Genomic DNA, 26,072 nt, shown 5'->3' on the forward strand with positions numbered 1-26,072 from the left:
GCACTGAGGAGAGTCTTCCGTCGGCACACTCTACCATAACGCCCTGACTGGTGGAGGATGCAGTGATAGGTGACTTTGTGGAACTTTCTCCCATCACCATACTACATCTCTGGAGTTCAGACATTGTGATCTTTGGTTTCTTCTTTACCTCTCTCACCAAGGCTCTTCTCCAACAAGTGCTTAGTTTGGCTTGACAGTCAGGTCGTGGAAGAGTTGTGCTCGTATGAAACTTCTTCCATTTAAGAATTATGGAGGGCACTGTGCTCTTAGATACCTTGAGTGCTGAAGAAATTCTTTGTAATCTGTGCTCTCTCTGAGCTCCTTGGGTAGTTCCTTAGACCTCATTATTCTCATATGCTGTGTCATACACTGAGGTCATATTCACAGGTGTGGGTATTTCCTAATCAAGTCCATTCATTTTTATTAAACACAGCAGGACTCCAATGAAGAAGTAAAACCATCGCAAGGAGGATCAAGAGCAAATGGACCGCATGTGAGTTAAATATGACTGTCACTGCAAAGGGGCTGAATACTTTTGACCATGTGATATTTCAGTTTTTCTTGGTTAATAAATAACAAAAATATGTACATTTCAGTTATTTTCTTGTCAAGATGGGGGCAGAGTATATAATAATGAGCAAAAAAACTTTTTTGATCTTACCAATTGGCTGAAATGAAAAAGTGAAAAATGTAAAGGGGTCTGAATACTTTCCGTACCCACAGTATATTGAAAAAAATCAATGATATGGACTTTTCTGATGCCACTACCCATTCATATATTTATATGTAATATTAGTCCTTATTTCTGTACTATATTCTGTTCTTTATTATACATCTGTGCTTAAAAGAAAGTTTCACCATCATCATGGCTGATTTTTTTTCACTGTACGAGCAGCAAGACTATGGAATTCATTACCACAGTATGCAGTGATGATTGAGACCCTTTAAAAGAAGGGCCGAGTATCTCGGTATATTAGATACTCCGGATGGGTTTCTTATCTTATAGGAAAATCTTCCTTAATTTAATTTTTTTGCTTTTTTCCGGATTAACACTGTAGGATGGATAGGTTAGTCTTGATGTATCTGTGTCTTTATTTCCCCAAATTTACTATAATACCATGACGCATAGGTCATCAATATTGCTAAGCCTATAAACTGGTTTATTAGGGAAAATAAAATTGTATCCACACAAGTTCTGAGGACTCTTTCATCATTAGTTATCTCCTGTAGTTTCTCCTGTGGAAACATTTTATAAATATTCCCTACGGGGTCTATGATTTAGGTCACGTCTCATTCCCGGTTATCTCCAACTGTCATAACAATTTACATACCTAACCTTACAGCATAGTGAAGGATGAGGACCAAGGAACACATGGACATATTTATTAAGGCCAAATAGGGTCACAACAAGAGATCCAGATTTTTCATAAAATGCTAAGACAGTTCCAATGATAAAAGTGTTCTTACACTTTGTCCCTGAGATGATGCAGACTTTTATTTTGGCTTTTTACCACGAGAACTACTTAGGTGTGCGATACTGTTATGGTGGGACAAAACTGTCTGGGGGTTGTATATATTTGTAGACATAGGGTGAATTCTCTCACAGTAGATTTGTGTGCCGATTGCCAAAACAACCGCCTAAAGATCAATGGAACTGGTTTTCAGAGACAGAAATTTCTGCAACAATGTGTGGGAACAAACATATATAGGAGTGTCATTAGATGAGATACAGACGCAAAGATAACCCTACTCTTGTGTCATGTTGATCAGAAAATACTTACAGATGTGCCCTTCCCCATCTTTCCTCGAGCCTTGTGATATCCTTATACTATTGGCGCTTTAGCCACCCTGTCAAGTATTGGGAAGGAGTTTATTTTAACAGTGTCCCTCATTTCATACCAAGAAATTGCACTGTATATTTCCAGTGAAAAACTCCCTGAAGTTCATGCACTTGGCTTTCTGTTCCGTCTTTTCATTCAAATATATTTTTATTTTAAGTTTTTTGCAAAAAATACAAAACGGAATACTACAAAACATTCCCATCCCTCCCCCCATAAATCTCTAGTACAGTATACATCTCTAACCCATCCCCTTGAAGTTATATGTGAGACATATCAGACAAATATAAGGTGGGGTTGGAGACAGCAATGCTAAGAGACTCACTTTAACAGTGTCAGTGTGGACCAGGACAAATCTTGAAGGAAATCTATTATCAAAATCAATCATGATAAGCAAGGAAAACTTACTCATAGATCCAGGCACAGTGACCATGGTAATCTTCTTATATTTGTTATAGATACAGGCCTCCTTGCTTCTAAAATCAACTTTTAAAATTATGCTAATGAGCCTGACGGGTTCTCTCCATACTGTAGCTTCATAGGCAGTTACACTCTGCCCTCCTCCTGCTCCCTCGGCACTTCACCCCTCCCTCTGCCTGATGTAAGAGTTGTAAATGTTGATTTTAGAAGGAAGGAGGCCATGGATACCTAATATAAGAAGATCATCACAGTCACGGTGCCTGGATCTATGGAGTAAGTGTCCCTGGTTTATCATGATGGATTTTGAAGGTGCTCTACCAGCTTTTCAGTTTTCTCAGTAATGTGTCATTTTATAGAAATTGTTATAATTATGCTAATGAGCCAGAAGGGCTCTACCAGAATCCCTCTGTGCTTTAGCTTTACAGGCTGTTACTCTGTCTCAACCTCCCCTGCTCCCCAAGGACAGTGTAACAGCCTGGGAAGACAGAGTACAGAGAGCCTTAGATAGAGCCCTTCAGGTTTAATGTCATAATTTTAAAAGTTGATTTTAGTAGGAAGGAGGCCATGGATAACAAATATAAGAAGATTACCACAGTCATAGTACCTGGATCAATGAGTAATTGTCCATAGTTTATTATGATCGATTCTGATGGAATTTCCTTTAATGACCTAGGCAATGCTAACACCTATTTGTAATGTTAGTTATTGTTGTTAATCATTCAAGAAATCTATTTTCTAAAAAAAAATAAAAAAAATAAGTACAGAATTATTATTTTATGGAGATTTCATGATTTGAGGACACACCATTAATATTTTGGTCAGAACCCATAAAGAAGAAGGGGCACATCTCATGTATCATGCTCAGTAGCTATAATATAATGTGGGCCCAGGGGCCCTAGGGTTGTGTCCATCACAGACTTATCGATGACCTAGGTCACCAATTTTAGACACTCTCTTTGTTGAGAAATCATGTCACATTTCAGGTATGCTATTGTTAGATTTCAACTAAATGATTATATAAGAGTAAGCGGCACCAAATATAATTATACGTACCTGATGTTATATACATTGAATCTAAACTTTTACTGAGTTAGTTCCAGCTTATGTTTGATCTTGTATACATCAGAGGGTGTGTTTTGTCTCCATAAAATAATAAGATCTGAATACAGAAGATAAGATCTTTAGTAACTCTATTCAGAAAATCTTGGCTCTGGCTTTCTAACGTTATTCACGAAATTCATTCAATGTATAGATCCCATGCCATAAAAAAAGCGGTGTGTGGAGATCTTTGTTATGAATGCAAGGCTTTGATGTGTTAGCCAAAAAGACTTTTGGTTCTCCATTGTGAAATATCTTTATGCATTATTTATACGCTGTTACATTTCTTGCCCCCGTTTATACACAAGTAAGGAAATACGAACCATGTAGAATCAGGAATGTTATGTAGATAGTCTACAATGAAATTTTTACAATTTCAAAATTAAAATTAAATACAGGCAGTCCCCTACTTAAGGACACCCGACTTACAGACGACCCATAGTTACAGACGGACCCCTCTGCCCACTGTGACCTTTGGTGAAGCTCTCTGGAGGCTTTACTATAGTTCCAGATTGCTATAAACAGCTTAAAATTGTCTGTAATGAAGCTTTATTGATAATCCTTGGTCCCATTACAGCAAAAAATTTTGAAACTCCAATTGTCACTGGGGCAAAAAAAAAAAAATTGTCTGGATCTACAATGATAAAATATACAGTTTCGACTTACATACAAATTCAACTTAAGAACAAACCTTCAGACCCTATCTTGTACGTAACCCGGGGACTGACTGTACAAGTCTTACAAGAAACCTACCATTAGACCTCTAGCTATTAAGGTAGGTCTGATGGTAGGATACCAGTGACCTTCTAAACCCTAATCTATCTTTAGCTAATCCTAGAATACTTTCTATGCTAAACTATAGTTTATGTAACAAATATGCTAATTTTTGGCAAAGGGTACAGAGGTGTGTATTAGCTTCTCCGGGCAGTGGGAGCCAAGGCTACTGCACGCCGTTACCTCTGCGATCCCTCTCACCTGTTCGTCGGCAAAATGGTACCCTGCTTCTGCTTCCTCATCTCCTTTTGGCGCATGACATTATAAAACCCATCGTATGTATGTAGAGCTCACACCCACAGCGGTGGATCGTCGACGCCAGAGCTACTGTGCATCTGCAGAGCTCCTAAGGAGCCAAGGACACTGAAGCATACCATGGATGAGCAGGTGGGAGGGTTTGAAAGGGCTATTGGGGCACAGAGTATCCTTTGCTCCCTGGAGAGGCAACTCCACGGCCGAGTAGCCACAAATTAAAATATGAGTTAGCTAATACTAGAATACTTTCTACACTAAACTACAGTTTATCTAAAGTTTTCTGATGTTAGGTTCCCTTTAATATACTCCATGGGGCATATCTATCAATGCTTCTGCGCCACATCAGTCAGCCGGCCGAGCCAAGGGCAGGTGGCCTGGCGCGGCGAAAGTAACGGCACACTCGCTGCTGGTGGGGTCTTTTCACTTGTGATAAGTCACCGGCCGTGTTTATTTCTACGCCAAGCAGGATAAACACTGCGCAGCACCCTGCCCGATACATCAACAGGCTGAAGCTTCTTGATATATCGCGCTATGAAAATGCGAAACTTGGCCAGGGTTCAGTGTATGAATCCAGGCAGAGATCAATAAATGAGAAAACTTCACTTCCACTTTTGCTGTTATTCTAATTAAATGGGATTTATCCATTGACTTGTATGAAGAACCATATGATATGACTGCCAAGAATTTCCTGGTCAGACCTGATAGAGGATGGACAATGGCGCACATAGGCAGCGGCCAACTGTCTGCAAAGTATTATTCTATAGTACGCCAGTTGTGCCTCCCTCTCGGCAGCTGGAAAATAGACACCCATTTTGGACCAGTAGTGAGGGTCCAAGAGGGTGGAGAGGCAAAAGTCCTCCCTATGCCGGATGTTGACTATTCGGCTGTCACTAGTTAGGCAAAGCAGCATGCTGCGGGCCATCTGTGCAAGTGACTCTGAGGGACTCTCGGCCTCCATCTCCACTGTATACTGCCACGGTGCTTCTGGGTCATCTGCCTCGTCTTCTACCTCCTCCGGATGCTCCTCTAGTGGTAGAAAAACCACTAATTTCAACAGACTCTGCTTGTGCTCCAATGTCCTCTTCCTCCTCCAGTTCAGCCCCCACCCGACTCATGTGGCCATGACAGTAGTCTCCAATTCTCCAGTGCCCTGACCAGACAGATTTTGCAGCATCTGTTCCAGGACATGAAGCAGTGGAATGACGTTATTCATCCCGTAGTCCTGGCGACTAACAAATAATGTGGCCTCTTAAAAGGGCCTGAGCAAATGGCAGGTCTCACGCATAAGGTGCCAGTGGCTGACATCAAAGTTACACAGGGAGGAAATCCTGTCCGCTTGCATCATCAAAAAATCATTAATGGCTTTTTTCTGTTCATACAGGGGGTCTAACATATGTAGGCTGGAATTCCAACAGGTGGAAACATCGCATATCAGCCTGTGTTGGGGGAGGCTGTTCTGCCACTGCAACTCGAGGAGGGTGTGCTTGGCTTTGTAAGAATGGCTGAAGTTCATGCACAGTGTTCTGGCCATTTTTAGAATGTCTTGCAGATGGGTGGAAGACTTCAGGAACCCTTTGACAAACAGGGCAGGGCGCATGGACCATCCCTCCTTGGTGCAGCATGGACACCATGTTCCTCCCATTGTCTGTCACCATGGTTCCAATTTGCAATTGTTGCGGAGAAAGCCACACATTGATTTCTTCTTACATGACTTTGTTCGCCTAGGCAAACCAAGTGTAGAACTGCATGACACCGCTGTGGAAAGGGAGGGACTGCAGTACCAACAACTTGGACAGGAGCACGGTTAGCTTCTGAACCTTAGAATGGCTGGATGCATACAGTTGTCTCTTTGTAATTGCTTCGTTCAACAACTGCTGGAGCCATGCATAGCGAGGAGCAGGAGAATCTGGACCGGGAGATGATGTCAAAGACAAACAGATCGGCAAAGGTGCTGGAGCCTTGACTGGCTGAAATGGCATATGTGCCACTGGGTGCTGCTGCTGCTGTTGCTGCGTCGGCAGGATGGACCACCACATCTGAGACACGTTTAACCTGGGCCATTAGATGCTGACACTGCATGTGTTGACGCAGGATCGTGGTGCCAACGTTAGGCCACGCTTCACTTTCTGCCTGCGGATTCTACCGAGTTGGTGATTTTACAGCCAACACTCTGCACTGAGTGACTACTAACGCCGCTGCCTCACTGAGCACCTGTGACATTGCCTACTTGGACCTGCGAAGCAGGTTTTGTACCCCAAGGCCATTTGGCTCCCATCCTCGCACGGCTGCCACCCTGCTGACTCACAGCCACAGTAGCGACTTGCTGCCTGCTACCCTGCCATCCTCTTCTCCCGACAATGATAAAGAAGCCCTTGCTTCACCCGGCTCCCAAGTGCAATCGGCTACATCATCATCGATTTGTGTTTCCCTGTATGCACAGCCTGACTACTTGCTAGTGCAACATAACCTCCCGTGCCACTCTCCACATCTCTACTTTCTGGCCTACTGCACGAAGCAGCAGATGTCTGCCCCACCTCTTCACTGCCAAGCAGCTGCTGACTGTCCTCAAAAAGTTCGCCCTCACTGTATAGTGGCGCTAAGCCCAGACCACCTAGTAGATCTCTGGCTGAGGGAAATGAACAGGACCAAGGCTGGTTGAGGACATGTGAGAGCCGCTGACCTGCTCCTGGGCCTTGCCAACTAAGGATTGTATCTGACAAACCCACGAACACTTGGCTGAGGCTGTCAGATGTCATTTGGGAGGAAGTGGATGACCTAGTCAACCAATTGAGAACCTTTGGGTTGTTGATCAACACACTGCCACTAGATGACACCGGCAGTTCTAGCCTCACAGAGTCACCCCTGCTGCGACGTCCCCTTACTGTTCTGCGACCTGTGCCTGCTCCACTTGCCACCTCTCTGTCTGATATATTGGTTAATCAACTATGTTGATTTGACACAGATTTCTTTATATAAACTTTAGAAACAAAAAAGAATAGAAATTTGGGATATACAGAATCCCAAAAACTGACACCCTGGACTTTGAGAAATAAAAATCACTCCATCAGCTACTGAGTACAAGCAGCTAGACGCTAGAGACAGCACATGCAGTGTGAAATGACGGGATTGCAAATGGCCGTCTGTTTTTATAGGGCTGTGACATCACATAAGCCTGCAGGTCGCTGATTGGCTTACAGGTCTGCACATGTGATCGAGGGTGTTCCTTTCTCCTTCCCAGAGTTCTTTGCCCCATGTAACACGTTGTGCTCACGCCCACTTTTTAAGGGGAAAAAAAAATTATTTCCCACAAATCACCGTAAATTTCGGATTTGTGCCGACTGGAAGTTTTCCTGAAATTCTAAATGTATTCCACTTCGTTAGAATCGATTCGCCCATCTGTAATTATATGTCATAAATGAAAAATAGAGTGACATATGTGCAGGATGCATAAAAGAGACAGTATTTGATGACATGTTGAAATAAGTATCTATAGTGTATGGGATATGTACATGAACTCCAGAAGTTGCTGAGCTGGCCTTTGACATTCATTATCCCCTAGTGCCGGAGATGTACTAGAGAACTCTTATCAGTGACACAAATGATTTATATAAAAGAGGCGCTAGCATAATAAAACACCTCGCTCATACTATCCTTCATATAAAGCAGACATGCCAAACAGGATTATTTATATATCCCCCAAAGAAGCCACAACCCAAAAATTTACAATGGAAACCAGAGTGATAAAGGAGAGACCACAAGTGATGTATTTGAGGCTAAAAATCCAATATGAAATCTATTACATAAAGAAATTCCATTGTGAAAGGGCTCCTAAGGCTAGATTACATTTCTTAAATCAATCAATGGCACATAATCACTAAAACCATATCATTTAAACATAAAAATCATAAGTGCACCCTGCTGCAGCTGGCTCCCATTACCAGCTGTAACTTAAAGCAAGATTCTGTAAAGTTGTTAAAAACTGACTTCAGAATCTAGAACATATTGCAAGGGTCCGTGTTCTAACAGTACAATGTGGTAGCCACAACCTACAGCTAGACATTTCCAAAATTATTCTTCTATTCCAAACAACGGGGTGACGGGTGGTTTTTAGTGCAAGGGGAAACTACGAGTGACTGTAAAATATTGCACTATGGAGCATATTTAGTTGACCCTAAGATTTAGAAAGTTTTGCCAAAAAGTTACAGTCAAAGTGTATGAAAAACCCAATTTCAAATACCTTAATAGAGCATTCTGAGAGAAATTACAAAAAAATAATAGTGCTTTTATGCCAGAAAGTCCAAAAGCATCTGATTTTAATTGTTTCCATGGTGGCAGACGAAATAACGGAATTCTTGCAGTGAGGTCCTCTAACAAATAAAAGGGAATTTCTGGGGTCCCTATGAATGACACATCCAATTTAGTTTTTTTTAGGAAACTATTTAAAAAAAAGAAAAAAAAAAAAAGAATTGGCAGCTGTATTCCAACTATTAAAAAAGTACCCTATATACTCGAGTATAAGCCTAGTTTTTCAGCACAAAATTTGTGCTCAAAAACCCTAACTCGGCTTATACTCGAGTCAACTAAAAACATAAAGACAAAACTCACCTTTCTGACGTCACCCATAGGTCCTCTTCTGTCTGAGACAGTCTGAGAAAGAAGAGGACCTATGGGGGACGTCGGAAAGATGAGTACAGTGTTATTTTTTTTCCTACTACAGGGGCTGGGCAGGCTGTATGCTACAGGGGTTGGGCAGGCTGTATGCTACAGGGGCTGGCAGACTATATACTGGGAGGCTGTAACCAATGCATTTCCCACCCTCGGCTTATACTCGAATCAATAGGTTTTCCCAGTTTTTTGCGTTGAAATTAGGGGTCTCGGCTTATACTCGGGTCGGCTTATACTCGAGTATATACGGTATACTTAAGATCTGCTAGATTTGTTTCCATGTTTTAGGACCGCTCCCATAATCATAGTTCCATATGGACTGGTAATTCACAGTCCAAAACTGCCCTACATCATTTTGGTCAAGATCCACAATACCATAGTCAGAAGATTTGCGGTCTTATCCTGGCGCAACCAAAATTGTGCACACCAGGACTGATAGAGACAGGTTGGACTTATATCTGTGTAATGCTGTAAACCTAATCCAATATACTCCCCAATGTTTGTCTATGGAGGAAGCATTTATTATGTTTGTCACACAATTTTTTCTCCTTGCCCAAAAATTAGGCACAATTTATCCACAAAGGGCATAACTTTCTGAAAAATGGTTTGGCTTAGGATGAGAAAAGACTTGCTTACTACCGAAACCATGATTGCAATAAAGCCAACTAATAGGTAGTATAAACTTACCATAAGCTGCCTAAAAATACACCAATTATATCATGCAACTTTAGCCTTTGTGATTAAAATAAAGTCCATGGCAAAACGGAGATATGGGGCATTTCCATTTACGTGGAAATGTTTTTCAAGGAATTCCCTTTGTTAAAGGAGTATTCCGGGAATATGAAAGTCTGATACAAAAACCCATGATAAATAAATGTCATTATACACCAAATGGAGCTTAAAGGTGTTTTTCCCAGGAAAAAAAATTCTCACAGCTCAATCTCCTAGTGATGTTAACACAAAAAAAACATTTTAATCCCTTACTTTACAATTTTACTACAGTTGTATTGCTGTTTTAGCTCCTATCCCCCCCTAGGCTGGTAAGTGTAAGATTCCAGAGTGTGGGCGGGGCCTCTAATTCTGTGGGGTGACAATGTGGTTAGATTATCAGGGTACAGGTGTATGTACACTTTCATCTGGCTTCTGAGATTGTACCAGTATCTGACACATAGAAAGAGATTAGACAGATCAGAGATGATGAGATTACACAGAGGCTGACAGACTTCTACACTGTTACAATGTGAGCTCTACTACATCTCACAGATAAGTGATCCAGGGAAGGGGGAGGCAGGCACATATCTCCTTGTTTTTTGTAGCCTCTCTCTCTCTGCTCACGATGTGCTGGCAGGAAGTGATCAGAGTGAGCTGTGTGCGGGGTTACAGACACACAGCACAGGGAGACAGAAATTTCAGCTCCAAGATCTCACACAGAAATCCAAGATGGCTGCCCGACCCCAAGTCAGAAGTTACAGGGTCGTTTCTAGGGCAAACTAAATTGAGTACACCAGGACTGATAGAGACAGGTTGGACCTATATCTGTGAAATGCTGCATTTTTGTTAATAACAGTGAATTAGAGAATGTGTTATTTTGTCATCCTGAGTACATATAAGAAACTTGTCTTCTTGGGAATGCCCCTTTAAATGGTTTGATTTTATGATTTACGGTACAAAATTTATGGCCTCTCTAAAGTGTACAAAGTTATCGCCAAGATGTCCACCACTGGAAACTACAAGTTCCATGATCCTTTAGTTCTCAGTAACTCCTCCTCCCTCTTATACTCTGCTCCCAGTGATGATGTAACAGTCCTGCTCTGTTACCATAGTAATGTTGCATAACTGCCATCACTGCACATTACATCACTAAGATGGCATCTTACCACAATACCGCCCATACTGGATGCACTGCAAACAACCAACTACAGCCAAAAGTAGTGGTGATCACATGACCTGTCCAGGCAGGTGCAGGACATGTGATGTGGACATGTGACCAGCGGCCATCTTCTGCGTCTGCTCCGTGCAGAGGAAATCAACGGACTGATTTAAGGGCCAGTAGCATTTTAATTCTTCATTACAGTCTATGTTAGCAGCATTTTCTGGTTGGGGGGGGGGGGATTTTAAATAACAATTATTAGATATTAGCTTATATTTTGAGTACCCATTTGTATATGAATTATGCTGATTCCTGGAATACCCTTTTAATGTAAATTCTGTTTTCCATTGTTTCTCAGAATTGTAAATCACAATTCCACTTACACTATAATGGAGGGCGCTTTGATGACTCTGACTGCCATCATTCATAGTGTAAGGCCTCATGATTATGTAGGAGTAATGGAGCCATATGCGAGCCTTTTTCTTCCAGCTAATACAAGGCCATTACTTCATATGGGCTGGTGCCCATTGCTAGGGCAAGTCCTATTTCTACCGATCTTTGTGGCACGGAAGTCATTTTCTATCGACATCGGTGGTGTGAGTAATGCTGACATGGCAATATCAAACAGACCCCAAATAGCTAGCCCACTAGTCACTGCCCTAGTATGCAGGGAGGGGGTGATGGTTATTGGAGACAATCTTTAGCCATTCTGACATGGCGCAAGCCAAACCCTAAGGCAGTGATGGCGAACCTTTTAGAGACCGAGTGCCCAAACTACAACCAAAATCCACTTATTTAAAATGAAGTGCCAACATGGCATTTCAAGCAGTAACTTATTGCTAACTGTTCTACAACAACATTCAATTGTATTGGCTCTCTTAAGGCCACCAATAGAGTTGAAAGAAAGTGGGCAAATTTAGACCATCATTGTAGCTTCTCTCCAGGAAGAATGGTCGGTCCAGCAAGAGGACCTCCAAAGACAATGGAGTTCTGTCCAATGACCACCTCAATTTTTCGGCAGTTCAAGCTGCCAATGAAATGTCGCTTTAAAATAGCTCTGAGGGCAGTATCTTTTAAGTTGCTTGGGGCTGCAGGAACATTTGGTGGATTTGGTCCTGTTTGGTGAATGTGGGATAATGGCCTGAGTGCCCACAGAAAGTGCTCTGAGTGCCACCTCTGGCACCCGTGCCATAGGTTCGCCACCACTGCCCTAAGGAATACTACCACCACCAGTTTTCATACAACTACTACTCCCATCCTTTCCTCTGCCAATGGTTTGTTGCATTGTGTTAATAGGTTATCATTTTAGCAAAAAATACAAGATGAAACCTAGCCAGAGCTCTTACCAAGGACATGTGCAATCTCCAGCCACCTGCGGAGCGTTCACTGGTTGTACACTACACAAAAGACTATACAACAAACACTCGTGAAACATAATAAGTGAGTCATTGTAGGAACAACCTATTACCGCTTAACAGGTAGTTTAATCCAGACAGCGCGTAGCTGAATGCAGTTATACTTCCCTGCAACGCCTGTTCTGCATTTACACAGCGCTCTACTGAAAATCAAAAGCACATGGACCACTTATATCTGAACACAATGGAAAACAAACCTTTGAAGAGTTTTTTTTCGCTTTTATATCAAAGGTGCTTTCAATTTAATTTATGGTCCCAGAGTTTCTTGTTGCCCAGACTTTGAATGTACTCAGTGAATTTATTATATTTAATGATGATGTTCTGGCCTCTGCCCTGGTATTCAGAAGAGACGACACATTATTGTGCATGATAATTGCTGGTGCACATACTCATCATGCAGGAATAATCAGATGTCACATTCCCTAGAAGCAAAATACTTGGAAGAAGCAGAGTGCAAACCTTTCCTGGTCCGACTCGGCATCTGAGGAAACGTCTCAAGATAGAGCATGACAGATGTTCCATTAGTGCTAATCACACTGTGGTTCATTAAAGGGAAAATATAATAATCTGTTTATAAGTAGGGTTTATTTCCCTTTTGTGGGCAGCACAACATATGGAGATGATTAGCCATGTGGAGGAAAGATGCAAGTTCAGCATATTTACACTTTAAAATAATGAAGATTTGGGAGCAGCCACTTTGGAGATTTTGGTATGTTCTTGGACAACACACTGAAAGTGAAGCCCTAGTTAGAATTAGCTTTATAATAACTAAGTGCTGTAATAACAAATAATATCATAATCATAACAGTGACTTTTTTGCCTAAATAGACACCCTTATGGAATCCAAATTGATATCATGTGTTAACGTCTGTTATGATGACTCTTCCAACTTGTGACCCACAGGGCCACATATTCTCTATATTAAACAGCAGGACACAGATAAATGTGTTTTATCCTAATAAATCAAACAAATATTGATCTCGAATGATAATCTAATACTTCTGATGCCGAAAAATGAGTTCAGTCATAAGATTCGCGATTCTCTCTTCCCGGCACTTACCTTGGTAGACCATTGAAAATACACCATCATTGTTGTACAAAAATGGGGGATATGATGGACTTTGGACTGAGCATGCACACCACACTATCAAGGAGTTAATGGGGGCTGTGAAATGCCCTGCAATCCACAAAATGGGGGACCCCGAGTCCCTCTCAGTGGCCCAGTATTGGAGACTTCTGGCAAGTCCTGATTCTAAGGAAGTCCCATAAGTCATTGGAGCACAGAACTACTTGCCATCCTGCTCTCTATAGATTGCTATGGAACTTCTGACATGGCCTACAGGATGAATCAATACCAAAAAAATCATAATACAGGACTAAGCTACCAAACATGGGGGGTCCCAGTTTATAATTATGTGGATAGGGGATAAATGCCATTTATGAGAACACTAATTTAATTTATTTTAATGTCTTTGCTTAGTAACACATAAGTGTAGAAGAGCCCTAAGATCAGAAATAGCACCTTGACTGGTGGATAGTAAAATACTTTTCTGTACTTTAAAATGTAAAAGAAATAAAGAATTTAAAATGTTATGTAAAAATAGCAAAAAGAATCAAAAGATGCAACAGTTTACGACTGCTGACTATATGCCAAGTATAATCAAACTAACGCACACATACAACCTTCACAAAACTTTGGCATGAAAGAGTGTTTCTACAGGGAATGCTTGTTATTTCCACCAAATATAGTCAAAAACTACAGTAGGTGATAGGCTGCCCTTCCTTCTGGAAAAGAAACTATTGGATATCAGCACCATGGGCAGAGATTCTTTTGCTGTACAGTCACTAACAAAAAGCAAACATGGATGTAAATCATTTCTATATCTTTGTGTAAAGATCCAATATTTGGAATAAATATATTTATTTATTATGGGATGTTATGTTAATATAATAAAATGTACTGAAAACCTCCAATGAAAACACAACTATTCATCACCACACTTCCACTTGACCTTATATCCATATTATACCTCCTACATTTGCTTGCAATGTTTGAAGCGGTTGGCCACTTATACCAAACCTTAACAAGGTAAGTATAAGACCCTAATAGGGTCACCCATATTAGACATACCCTGGTAAGGAATAAGTATATAGTAATGACTTCATCTACCAGATGCCAGGAGGAAACAGGATGTCGGAGGAAGTCCTGAGTCTTGCTGTCCGAGGGTCACATGACCCACAGCTCTCCACGATTAACAAACTTTAACATTGTAAGCATAATATGCGTTTCTGTGGGGAGTCTATAGAGCAGCACGTCACTGCAAGCATATTCACAGCAATCATCCTCATGGAATACTATCATAAAGAAGATGGGAAAATGTTGTTTTGGCTGGAGAATCCATTTATTAGGACTCAAATCACCCACAGTAAAGTGAAATCATTTTTAATCCCACCAAAAAAAATATTTTTAAAATGTAAAATGTCAGCCCTTTATGATTCACATTGATAGACAAAGAGTCTAGTTGCTAGTCACATGGCAGGTACAACTATCAGTAAGCATCTTGCCTTAAAGGGGTTTTCCCACAAACAAAAGTTACTTGCTTACAGTGCTGAGACCCCCACAGATGGCGTAAACGAGGGACCCCTTGTCGCTCTGTCAGACTAATGGAACAGGCGGCCGCGCATGACCGTTCTGCTCCATTATTCTCTATGGAGCTGACAGAAATTGCCGAGCCCCTTGTTTAAGCGATCTGTGGGGGTCTCTCACTGAGACCCTCACTGATCAGCAAGTTACTTTTGTGCGTGGGAAACCCCTTTAACTAGAATTCATATAATGTACCTTTGAGGGTGCGTCCACACGTTCAGTTTTTCAGAAGCAGGAGTGGATCATAATGAGTGAGGATCATCACCAAGAAGAGTTACTCCACTGGTTTGGACATCAAAAACTACATCTGAAAAACTGAACGTGTGGACGCACCCTTAAGTGGCTCGGAGAATAACCTTTTTATTGGAGTGCTGCTTCAAGCTCTGCATAGTATGCTGGATTGAAATAGGGGTTGTCTCTTTCCATTTAGCTCTAAAGATCCCATCATCAAAATTACTGTTCATCAAAGATCAACAAATTGGGTTGTGGTGGCCAAGGTCCAAAACATGAGCCAGTGTATCACTTTTCATGTGTTGGCAAAACTTTCTGAACTTGATGAAAACATATTGGAACAGTGATGAATGAGGAATGATGGTGCCAGGAAACAGTACACAACTTTGATTGGGGAAGAATAATGAACGGGATCATTAGGGTTACAGCCATGCCCATACTTCTGATGAAAAGAAATCACGATCTGGCCATATCCAAAAAGAAGATGCCATATGGAAAACATGTGGAGCTTGTAATATTTAGTTACTTCTTTTAGTTGTACTATAGATATAATATACAGGGGTAAATGTTTAGAGAGAACTCACCAAGATATCCCCTTTAAGCATGTTATCAGCATTCTGGACACTTTTTTGGGAGCACCATCCACATAATGGACTGTTTCTTGTGTAATGTTTTGGGTGGTATACAGGCGGTCCCCTACTTAAGAACACTCGACATACATACGACCCCTAGTTACAAACGGACCTCTGGATATTGGTAATTTATTGTACTTTAGTCCTAGACTACAATAATCAGCTGTAACAGTTATCACAGGTGTCTGTAATGAAGCTTTAGTGTTAATATTGATTCTTATGACAACCCAACATTTTTTAAATCCAATTGTCACAGAGACCAAAAAAGTTCTAGCTGGGAGTTACAATGATAAAATATACAGTTCCGACTTACATACAAATTCAACTTAAGAACAAACCTACAGACCCTATCTTGTATGTAACCCGGGGACTGCCTGTACTTAGGATATTTAGTTTGTGCTAAAATGATTCACTTTCCCTATATTAAAACACTCATGGGGGATTTATTAAGGACTGGCCTGTGTCATCCCTGCGCTGGCCCAGTACCTGACCCCTCCATGCCAAGGTGGCATAAGGGGAGAGTCGCAATTTCTGCCTGTGCGTGCTGGAAATTGGGGTATAAGCCATGATAACGCCCCCCATGGTCTATGGTACAGGTGATCAATAACCCAGTGATGTGGGGACAGATTTTTATATCCTCAAAGATTTGCTATATGTAGGGGCTGCAGCGCTCCGGGGACTACAGGAGCCTTCTCTGAGCAAATAGGGCAATAAAAACTTTATACACAAAAATTTCAGGAAGTGCAATGAGTATTTTCACACCACAATAAACTGAACATTACATTTAATACCTTTCACAGCTCAATACTATAATCTTGCTTTTTGTGGTAAACTAGTTGAAGCAAACAATTCGGCAACTAGATTCCCACACGGTTATCATGAAGGACTTCTACTCTGTATGATCACTTGCTTCCATCAGCTTGGAATAGATATAAAATAATGTGTATGTTATATACATACATGAGTAGTGCAAATAATGCCAAACTTTGTAAGCTAGAGGATTGCCTGAAAACCTTGATCGCCTCCTTGTGGGCACAATTCGAGATGTACAGTTGTTTTGGACAGAGCAGAAACAGGGGTACTCCTGGTATAAACAGCAGGGAACCAATTTTTGGGAAAGATGGGGGGGGGTCCCTTTTGTCTGCTTTCATTTCTGTAGTTTAAAGGGGTTGTCTACTTAATCAATAATTGATGTTGTTTGTGTAATGAAAAGTTTTAAAATTTTCCAATATACTTTCTGTATTAGTTCAGTTTCCAAGATCTCTGCTTGTTGTCTGCTTGCTGTCATGCAACAGGAAGCTTACTCCCTTACTTCCTGTAAATAAACACCGGTCCATGGTCATGTGATACAGGTGAACGGCTTGTTATAACACACAGGGTAATCAGAGTTGTTTGATGCTAATAAGCCTTGCACCTGTGTGAAATCACATGGCCATGGACCTGTGTTTATCTATAGGAAGTTTCCTATAGAAAGACAGCACTCAGATCTAGAAAAGAATGAGGAATTCATACATAAAGTTTATTGGAAAATCTAAAAACTTTTCATTACACAAACAATATTGTTTATTTTCTGTAATGTTCTCAAAGTGGACAACCCCTTTAAGGGCCTTTGGACAATCTTCATGTATACATGTGTTTTTGTGTGTGTCAGCAACCATAAGAGCACTGAGGGAAATGACTGGCTGCAGGGATTGCTGGAAGGTATATGATATCGTCAATGCAAAACAACGGTCCAGTGGAGAGAAAGAGGGTGCTGAAGTTGGCGGGATTTAAAAGGTTAAAAAATATCATCCAGGACTATTCCTGTAAGAGAGCTTTCACCATATCTCTTGCTGACTGAAAGTCATATCTGTATGAATCAAACAAGGATCTTAGAAAATCTTTTACAATATTGGGTAGTAAGGTTACGCCCTTCATAATTATATGGTCAATAAAATATCACAGGACATTACAGTTTTATACATTTAATATAACTGAAGTGACATCACTGTTATTCCCTATAAAATAGCATTGCTCACTTTTAAAGATGAGTGGACCCGACGTTTTCGAAACCCAGACCTATTTGGCCGAACAGCCAATCCAGCAAATTGATGCCTCTGGCAACTAACCATGGCTGTGATTGGCCAGAGGGAAACCCCTGGCCAATCACAGCCATGGTTAGTTGCTAGGGGTGTCAATTAGCCCGATTGGTTGTGGAGCCGAACCTGAATGTCGGGTCTGCTTATCTCTACTCACTTTGCATGAGTTATACAATATCTAACTATTGTAAATGTCTATCTATCTTCCAATCAATCATATCGATCAATAAAATATTATTTATAAGATAATATATGAAAACAATATTATTCTAATAGAAGACATGGCTAAATCCCCTGCATAGCATTATGCACTGTTTCCAAGAACTCTCAAGTTTTGCATATTTCAATAATTTCCACTGATTTTATTTAAAGTTACCCACAATTATATTATATATTACATAAATGTACCCTCCGGGGTCTGTAAAATTGGCCATATATACTGTTTTTAAATAGAGAAAACATATTCCCAAAAACATGTAACACGATTATCCTCTCATGGAACATAGAATTGTCCTCAAACAAACATTCTGAATCCTCATTCTTGAATCAGATTCATGCAAACATAACTTCTCCAGGCATATCCTTCCAATATAACATTTCTCAAAACTACAAGTTGTAGCTGATTGTTGATGCATCTCATGATCCAAGACATTCCTGATTCATAAACTGCTTTTCCAATGGCTGGAAATGAATCCCCAGCCCCTCCATGCGCACTCTGACTGTACCCCATATTACTGTATACACTGGGGGAGTCTTGTCAGGAATACACTGACTGTATAAACACTCATCTTCCCCTCTCAGCTTGGGGGCATGAGGATATTACTACTTAATTGATACAATAAGAACATGTTTACTTACTAAACATACATTAATGAATCTCTCATTTTCCAGTTTTCTCAAGGACAATGTAAACCATGGATATCCTGACTTAAATGAGGTTTGTTTGGTAACCTGATCACCACCAAGTTTAAAAATACAATCTAACAATCCAATAATGAATACATCTCTAAGTGACGCCTTCAATTCTAACCATACAACTACAAGAACCAGCATCACCCACAGGGATATCCACAGGCTGATGCATTCTCAGGGCAATTATGGAATGTATAAAATAGGGAGCCAGGAATTCATCTACAATGTGTCCAAAATGATTATATAATGAGACACACACACCACGAAGTCCCACAAACCGCAGCTACAATAAATTGCTTTATGAAAATATTTGAAGACGTAAAAGTAAACTATTGGATTGTGTATACAGCTCAGGGCTTGGAGAGAGCAGGGAATGCTGGCACTTGTAGTGTCACCACAAGCCACTGACTTTAAAAAGTTACAACTTTCATGAAAATAAAGTATACCATAACCATGCATTATAGATTAGATATAGACATCTGTTGTCCACATGCAGTTGTGCACCTGCGTCCCTCTATATCTCCTACATATAATCCCTACAATATATAGCATGTTTCACAATATATACACATGTGCCCCTCTATATCTCCTACATATAATACCTACAATATATGACATATTCCACAATATATACACATGTGCCCATCTCCTACATATAATAGTACCTACTGTTTATTACATTAGTATGGTATGCAGTAGAGTTGTACAATCTGCATCTCCTCTATATAGTACCTACTGCTCATTACTACACTATATCACAACATATACACATGAAGTATACACAGCTGTAGTAGTACACCTGTACAATCAGTATCTCCTCTATATAGTATCTACTGCTTATTACTACACCACTATGTTACAACATATACACATGCAGTATACAGCTGTAGTAGTACACCTGTACAATCAGTATCTCCTCTATATAGTATCTACTGCTTATTACTACACCACTATGTTACAACATATACACATGCAGTATACACAGTTGTAGTAGTACACCTGTACAATCAGTATCTCCTCTATATAGTATCTACTGCTTATTAGTACACCACTATGTTACAACATATACACATGCAGTATACAGTTGTAGTAGTACACCTGTACAATCTGTATCTCCTCTATATAGTATCTACTGCTTATTACTACACCACTATGTTACAACATATACACATGCAGTATACACAGCTGTAGTAGTACACCTGTACAATCTGTATCTCCTCTATATAGTATCTACTGCTTATTACTTCTACAGCCAGTATATAACAAAGCAGTTACAACATGATGTAACACATAACATGTTCTGCTGTTACAATGTGTCAGTTCCCAGTTATTCTAGAAGTCACTATGACCCTATGTGCAGTCACATAGTACAAGTTGTAGGTGCTACTTACAGTCCTTGAGCACCATGCTGGGGTCATTCTGTGGCAGCACCTGGGTGACCAGGAGTTGCAGGGAGTCTAAGGTCCTGTCCATGTTAGCTGTGTCCCTGGGCTGTGCAGCTGCTTGCACTGTACACTGTCCTCATGCCTGGATTATCCCATCTCTGCACTGAATGTGTGCACTTCATTGATGCAGTGGATTATGGAGAAGTCTCTTTTAACATCTGCCAATCAGGCATTGGCCAGAATGTAAAGCCCCTCAGGGGGTCCTCCTCCCTGACTTGCTTATCTTTGTTGTAGGTTGAGCTAATTAGCTGTATGACTGGGCTGACAGATCCATTCCCACTGCTTCTCTCTGTGAAACACACCCACCTACAGGCCAGCAGCAGCACAGGCTCCTCCATTCACACACTCCCACTGCCCTGCTCAATGAGGCTGGAACAAACAGCCATTATTTCAGCTTACTCCAATTATGTGTCTTTGTGTTTGTTTTTTTTCCACATTATTCTATAGGATTGTTTTTTGTCTTCCTATGAAAAATAAAAAGGTTATAATAATTATTAATAAAAAAAATGTTAATCATACCCTAATTTATGTGATTTATAGCACTAATAGCACTAAAAATGTGAACAACATGAATAGTTTCTGGCAAATTCATAAAGAGAATTCCAGGGCAAGGCAGGAGGGCAATACATCTGAGAGCAGAGCAGGGAAAGCTTCAAACATATCAACAATCCTATTACTACTTAGGACATTGTTAAAACCACAACAAACAATATTGAGTCAGAAAAAGTTATAACTAGTTGTTACAATATATATACACATATTCCGAGATTAGGAGATCTAATAATGTGCATCTAGTAGATCCTCTTTGTCCCTTCCAAAAAATCCTGGTGCTTTTGGTCAAATAATAATTGGTCAAATGTGTTTTTAAATGTTTTTAATTGGTTTGTGCAATATATTAAATAAAGATTTTGTGAAACATATTTTTGGATATGATTTGCCTTTAATATACACATCCTACCTATTAATATTTGTAATCAGCCCTGTTTGGGATGTGTGGCATGTTGAGGCCCCTTCTACACCCGCGAGTGTGATGCAATGAACTCGCTGCATATACATATCCAACAAATAAGCAGCATACAGTCATGGCCATAAGTTTTGAGAATGACACAAATATTATATTTTCACATCATCTGTTGCCCTCAATGCGTGTTTGTCAGATGTTTTTATCACATACAGAAATACAAGTGCAATCATATTATGAGTAACAAAAGCTTTTATTGGCAGAATGAGTTAATGCGGCAAGTCAATATTTGCAGTGTTGACCCTTCTTCTTCAGGACCTCTGCAATTCTCTCTGACTGATTTTGTCACAATTTGTTGTTTTTTGTTTGTCCACCCGTCTCTTGATGATTGACCACAAGTTCTCAATGGGATTAAGATCTGGGGAGTTTCCAGGTCATGGACCCCAAATCTCTATGTTTTGTTTCCTGAGCCATTTAGTTATCACCTTTGCTTTATGGCAAGGTGCTCCATCATGCTGGAAAAGGCATCACTGATCACCAAACTGCTCTTGGACGGTTGGGAGAAGTTGCTCTTGGAGGACATTCTGGTACCATTCTTTATTCATGGAAGTGTTTTTAGGCAAGACTGTGAGAGAGCCGATTCCCTTGGCTGAGAAGCCGTCCCACACATGAATGGTTGCAGGATGCTTTACAGTTGGAATGAGACAAGACTGGTGGTATCGCTCACCTTGTCTTCTCCGAACAAGCTGTTTTCCAGATGTTCCAAACAATCGGAAAGAGGATTCATCAGAGAAAATGACTTTACCCCAGTCCTCAGCAGTCCACTCCCTGTACCTTTTGCAGAATATCAGTCTGTCCCTGATGTTTTTCTGGAGAGAAGTGGCTTCTTTGCTGCCCTCCTTGACACCAGGCCTTGCTCCAAGAGTCTCCACCTTAGTGCGTGCAGATGCACTCACACCTGGCTGCTGCCATTCCTGAGCAAGCTCTGCACTGCTGGTAGCCCCATCCCCAAGCTGAAACACTTTTAAGAGACGGTTCTGGCGCTTGCTGATCCTTCTTGGGCGCCCTGTAGTCTTTTTGGCAACAATGGAACCTCTCACCTTGAATTCTTTGATGCGATAGATTGTTGACTGGGGTGCAATCTTTCTAGCTGTGATACTCTTCCCTGTTAGGCCAGTTTTGAGCAGTGCAATAACCATGGTTAACAGAAGAGAAACAATGATGCCAAGCACCAGCCTCCTTTTAAAGTGTCCAGTGGTGTGATTCTTACTTAATCATGACAGATTGATCTCCAGCCCTGTCCTCATCAACACCCACACCTGTGTTACTGGAGCAATCACTGAAACCATGTTAGCTGCTCCTTTTAAGTCAGACCTGCAATGAAGTTGAAATGTGTTTTTGGGGAAAAAGTTCATTTTCTAGGCAAATATTGACTTTGCAATTAATTGCTGTTAAGCTGATCACTCTTTATAACAGGGGTCAGGAACCTTTTTGGCTGAGAGAGCCATGAACGACACATATTTTAAAATGTTATTCTGTAAGAGCCGTACAATATGCACATGCCCCCAGTAGATAGGTAGTCCCAGTGTCACGGATGCCCCTGCGATCTACGTCTCGTACCACGTTTCCAGTCCCATCCCGGCTGGCCAGCACGCCGCTGATTGGCGCTGCCCACTTCCCGGGTTCCTATAAAGACTGGCGGCTCCCAGCATTCCATGCCAGACTTAAGTGCTTCATGCCTATGAGGAAGCTTTCCACAGTGTTTCCTTCCCAAGTGTTGACCTCCCGTTGTGACCCCGGACTTGTTCCTGATTCTGCCAGCCCTGACCTCTTGCTCCGTCCCCAACCTTGTATCATTGCCGCCTGCCTGGACTGTTTGCCTGTTCCTGACCACGAGACTGCCTAGTGATCCTGTACCTTGACCTTGGCTGCCACCGTGTACTAGTCACGTCTGTGGAACGACCTGGTGGTACCACACTACAGCAAGACCATCCTGCTTTGCGGCAGGTTCTGGTGAAGACCAGGTGTCACTTAGATTCTGGTCCTAGGTGTCTGCTTACATCATTGTCTGTGGTGGTCCAGGGGGTTTACTACTCCAAATCCTGACACCCAACACATGCCTCCCAGTAGATAGGTAGCCACAGCACATGCCCCCAAGTAAATATGTAGCCACAGCACATGCTTCCCAGGAGATAGTTAGTACCAGCACAAACTCCCAGTAGATAGGTAGCCACAGCACATGCCCCCCAGTATGTAGGTAGCCACAGCACATGCCCCCCAGTATGTAGGTAGCCACAGCACATGCCCCCCAGTAGATAGGTAGTCACAGCAAAAAAAAAAAAAGCACTTCCCAGCGCTCCTTGCAGCCAGCTCCTCATCGCTCCCACGCTCTTCTCTTTGATCCAGGCTTAGACAATGGTGGCGATGGCGCCTGGGTCGTACAAAGGATGCAGGCTGCGGTAACATCACTGCCTATGTCCAGTGATCAGTCTAAGAGACACACAGAGGCCATCACTATGTATTAAAGATCTGTCTGAGAGCCAGATGCAGCCAACAAAAGAGCCACATCTGGCTCCCGAGCCATAGGTTCCCTAGCCCTGCTTTATAACATTCTGGACTATATGAAAATTGCCATTATAAAACCTGATGCAGTAGACTTTGTAAAAATTTACATTTGTATCATTCTCCAAACTTATGGCCATGACTGTATACAATAACACACATACAGCATATTATATATGTTTGGGCGGGCAGGTGTACAAGTACTTATTGACTGTGCTGTAGGGTAATCCACTCTGTCAACACTTTCAGGTGTGGGGGGCGGTTTGGGAGGAAATGGGAGGGCCAGGCTTAGGGACACAGTCGACGGGACACAGAGGGAGGGGCCCTGGGGGTAAGTCCCGTCCGGCCCCCGGTCGTGGGTCCCCAGACAGCTTATCACGGGGATGTGGCTCAGCATTGCAGGGACACAGGGACGATATATTAATTTTGGCCAAAAATTAAACCGTTGCAAAGTATTAAATGAGGTAAAACTCATATAATATAGTATGAGGATACCCCATATGTGGTGGTAAACTGCTATACGGGCACACTGCTGGGCATAGAACAGAAGGAGACGCCATACAGAGCAGATCTGCATTGTCACATTTTAACAGGCTACAAAACGTAATTTTTTTGTAATTTGTGCATATGGGGAAATTTTTTTGTGGATGAGATCCACCTTTCAGGTACATCATTTATGGGGGGGGGGGGTCAATAGCTAATAATCAGATTTTATTTACTCTTTCTTGGTGGTGGTTAAAAAAAATCATTCATTCTTGTTTATGGTTTTTAGCATTTTTTTCCCGGACATTCACCGTACCGTAAAAATAATGTGTTATCTTTATTCTATGGGTCATCCCGATTACAGTGTTACCCCAATTATAGCTTTTTTAAGGTTAACTTGTCTTGCAGAGAATAGAACTAATTTTGTGAGAAAAATAGGTTTTACAGAAAAAAAAGCTATATTATATAGTACCTTTCAATACCATGTACTCTGTGACTAGGCACCTGGGAGTGGCTGAAAAGGAGCAGTTTCCCCCCCACCCTTGGGAAACCGCTCCTCCATGTGTTCTTTTCAAATATATGAAAAACGCCCATCACTTTGCTTAGCGATGCTCCCCTGCCCCTCTATTGCCACTCCTGAGTAATGAGAGTTATTCATATATTTAAATAGGACACATGGAGGAGCTGTTTCCCAAGGGTGGTGAGGGGAAAACTGCTCCTCTAGGTGACAAGTGCCTAGTCACAGACCACATGGCATTAAAAGGTTCTATATAAAATCTTTTTTTTGTGTAAAACCTATTTTTTTTTATACAAAACCTCTTTGGCAGTGTATGTAGTATGTTCTGTGGGGACTGCTAAAAATGGGGCTTGTAGTGACAGGTTCCCTTTAAAGAGAACCTGTCATGTAAATTAACCCACGCAAAATAAAGACTTAATTAAAAGCTATGTTTAAAAAGCATGGCCCTTATCCCTAAACGGTTCCTTTCCATGGGTGCAATGTTACAAAATCTGTTTGTAAACTTATATGCAACTGTAAAAGATTGTTATCTAGGACTCCTTATCAGTTGTTAGGTGACTTTCAAATTAACCCTTTTTAGGCAAAAATGGCTACCGATACCGGGATGAGAGCACACACTAGTCTCTTAGAAAATGAAGACTCACAATCTGCGCAGCCGCATATATAAAACACAGAAAATCATCTGCATAGAGGCGTGAAAAGGTGCTAGAATACTGCAATGCTATAGGCCAGCTGAATATACTAGAACATTCCCTTTAAGACATTCTTCCAGAGGCCTTGTTCTCAGCTAAACAGAATGTTCATACTAATTGTCCTTGTGTTAGCTTTGTATAAGTCACAACATGGCCTTCAAACAGAGAAGCTGCAGAAATGAGTGAGGACACAGTAATTTCTAAACAGTTCACCCAAAATGAAATTTGAAACATGACATGACTGGACAGTGGTCAGCATGACCCCTGGACTAAAGTCAAGATGGTGGCCGTTTTGATCAAAATGGAGTTTGTAGAGAAATATATCTCTCACACAACTCACCTGATGTCAGTCCATCACACTACCTGAGTCCAATGAAACCTTTCATGAGTTACTTGTTCTGTTCTGCATCCTTGTTTCCGATTGATATGTCTCAGGGGTATGATATTTTGCTGTCTAAAACATTGAGAGAGCTCATTTGGTACTTAAAGTCAAGTGACTAGAATGACATCACCTAAGGTCTTCTTATATCTGCAACATCTACTCCATGTATGTATCTGATCACATGAAAACACAGCATGC

At 41.2% G+C, this 26,072-nt stretch overlaps 1 protein-coding gene across 2 annotated transcripts in view; it reads right to left on the minus strand.

Moving 5' to 3' along the window:
• Positions 1-20,566, minus strand: part of LIX1 (limb and CNS expressed 1) — an 86,170-nt gene extending 65,604 nt beyond the window's left edge. Inside the window, exon 1 of one of the 2 annotated variants that reach the window (XM_072139952.1) lies at positions 20,224-20,566. In XM_072139952.1, coding sequence (XP_071996053.1) covers positions 20,224-20,305 — 82 coding nt within the window. In that variant the 5' untranslated portion in view covers positions 20,306-20,566. The remainder of the gene's footprint in view (positions 1-20,223) is intronic. The other variant, XM_072139941.1, reaches the window with a different exon arrangement.
• Between the last annotated feature and the right edge of the window lie 5,506 nt (positions 20,567-26,072).

Source organism: Engystomops pustulosus, chromosome 1, assembly GCF_040894005.1.
Source record: "Engystomops pustulosus chromosome 1, aEngPut4.maternal, whole genome shotgun sequence".
NCBI classification, from domain to species: Eukaryota; Metazoa; Chordata; class Amphibia; order Anura; family Leptodactylidae; genus Engystomops; species Engystomops pustulosus.